Here is a 1,281-nt window from a genome sequence, read left to right on the forward strand (position 1 = left end):
AAACGCCATGACACGAAACTAATATTTGTTTACGAACGCGTTTTCAGAGCCAAGGATCATGGGTTGCCCCAGCCAGGGCTTCAACAGAGCTCGAGAGGGCCCCTGGCCCACTTGCACCACCGCCGTCGCCCGCCCACACCGTCTCCAGTGAGGACGGGTTAGCTGATGTAAGTTGCTATGACGTCCACCTCAACATCATCTGTGTGGTGCAGTTTCTTACAAAAAACGTTTATTTTGTTCCAGTATCACCTAATGTTGCGCAGGGCATCGCCCTTGCCCCACCAATTGCTATGGAGGCCCCCGACACCCTACCCCGAGCGGGATATGGAGGATCCTGCTGTGAACCTTGTTGAGCCCCCTGCAGCCCTTCCGGCTCCTTATCTTATCCCCGGGCCAGCCGTAATCCACGAGGAGGAGCCACAAGTCGCTCCTCTTGACCTCACTACACCACCTATCGTCATAGACATCTCAGACGACGAGGTTAGTTTCAACACACACCTTTTCTTTAATGCCATAGTCCAGTGGAGAGACGAGTGTCTAAGCAAATGTGATTGTTACAGGATGATGAGCCCCAGGCCCAGTCACAAGACCCCGCGGCCGCCGTGGCCTACTGGCCTCCTTGGCATCACCCGGAGCCACAACATGAGCCAATAGACCTGAGGGAAAGGATAGACCAGCTTCGTGCGGTGAGAGAGGGTGCACCCCAACCACCACGACTTCAGCCATGGCGCTCTCAGGCTCCCGCATCAGGGCGGGTAGCCATTGTGGTATGTACATTTCCTCTCTCTTAATGTAAACTTATATTGAGTATCATTCGGCTTACTAACACAGTTCTTTTTTGTTTCAGATTCCACTACCCAAGAACAAATAGTTCTACTGTTTTTTTAGTTTTATTTTTAAGACAAACTCTTTCCGCACTTCAGGCGAAGGGGGGATTGTTAAATGAAACATAGGAAAATTTGCCATTTTAGTTTTATTTTTTTGAAAAAAAATAAAATCAGGATAGCAAATTTTCCTATGTTTCATTTATCAATCCACCCTTCGCTTGAAGTGCAGAAAGAGTTTGTCTTAATGCTGAGCAGTCACTTATATGTAATTTAAACTTTGCTTTTGTTTTTTACACACAAAACAATGTTTTCTATTATAGAATCACAATTAAGTTGTGAGAAATTATTTGAAGTCTTAGACGACACAATTTTTTAAGTATGATCATCACGATTTGGTTTGACGATTGGATTTGAGGTGAAGAGAGGTCACCTACACTTAGTGAATAGTGGTATG

General features: G+C 46.1%; 1 protein-coding gene across 1 annotated transcript; it reads left to right on the forward strand.

The window, feature by feature from the left end:
* Positions 1 to 17: 17 nt before the first annotated feature.
* On the forward strand, positions 18 to 871 carry LOC113215824 (uncharacterized). Its single transcript, XM_052275791.1, has 4 exons — positions 18 to 167; positions 244 to 480; positions 561 to 767; positions 848 to 871. The coding sequence occupies exons 2-4, from the start codon at positions 253 to 255 to the stop codon at positions 869 to 871; spliced, it is 459 nt and encodes a 152-aa protein (XP_052131751.1). The 5' UTR covers positions 18 to 167; positions 244 to 252.
* Positions 872 to 1,281: the final 410 nt, after the last annotated feature.

Source organism: Frankliniella occidentalis, unplaced genomic scaffold (genome assembly GCF_000697945.3).
Source record: "Frankliniella occidentalis isolate FOCC.00 unplaced genomic scaffold, Focc_3.1 Scaffold923, whole genome shotgun sequence".
Taxonomy (NCBI): Eukaryota; Metazoa; Arthropoda; class Insecta; order Thysanoptera; family Thripidae; genus Frankliniella; species Frankliniella occidentalis.

Coding starts and splice junctions, on each gene's coding strand:
- LOC113215824 (XM_052275791.1), top strand. CDS start 253: ATGTTGCGCAGGGCATCGCCCTTGCCCCACCAATTGCTATGGAGGCCC. Junction 481..560: donor TAGACATCTCAGACGACGAG/GTTAGTTTCAAC, acceptor TGATTGTTACAG/GATGATGAGCCCCAGGCCCA. Junction 768..847: donor CAGGGCGGGTAGCCATTGTG/GTATGTACATTT, acceptor TTTTTGTTTCAG/ATTCCACTACCCAAGAACAA.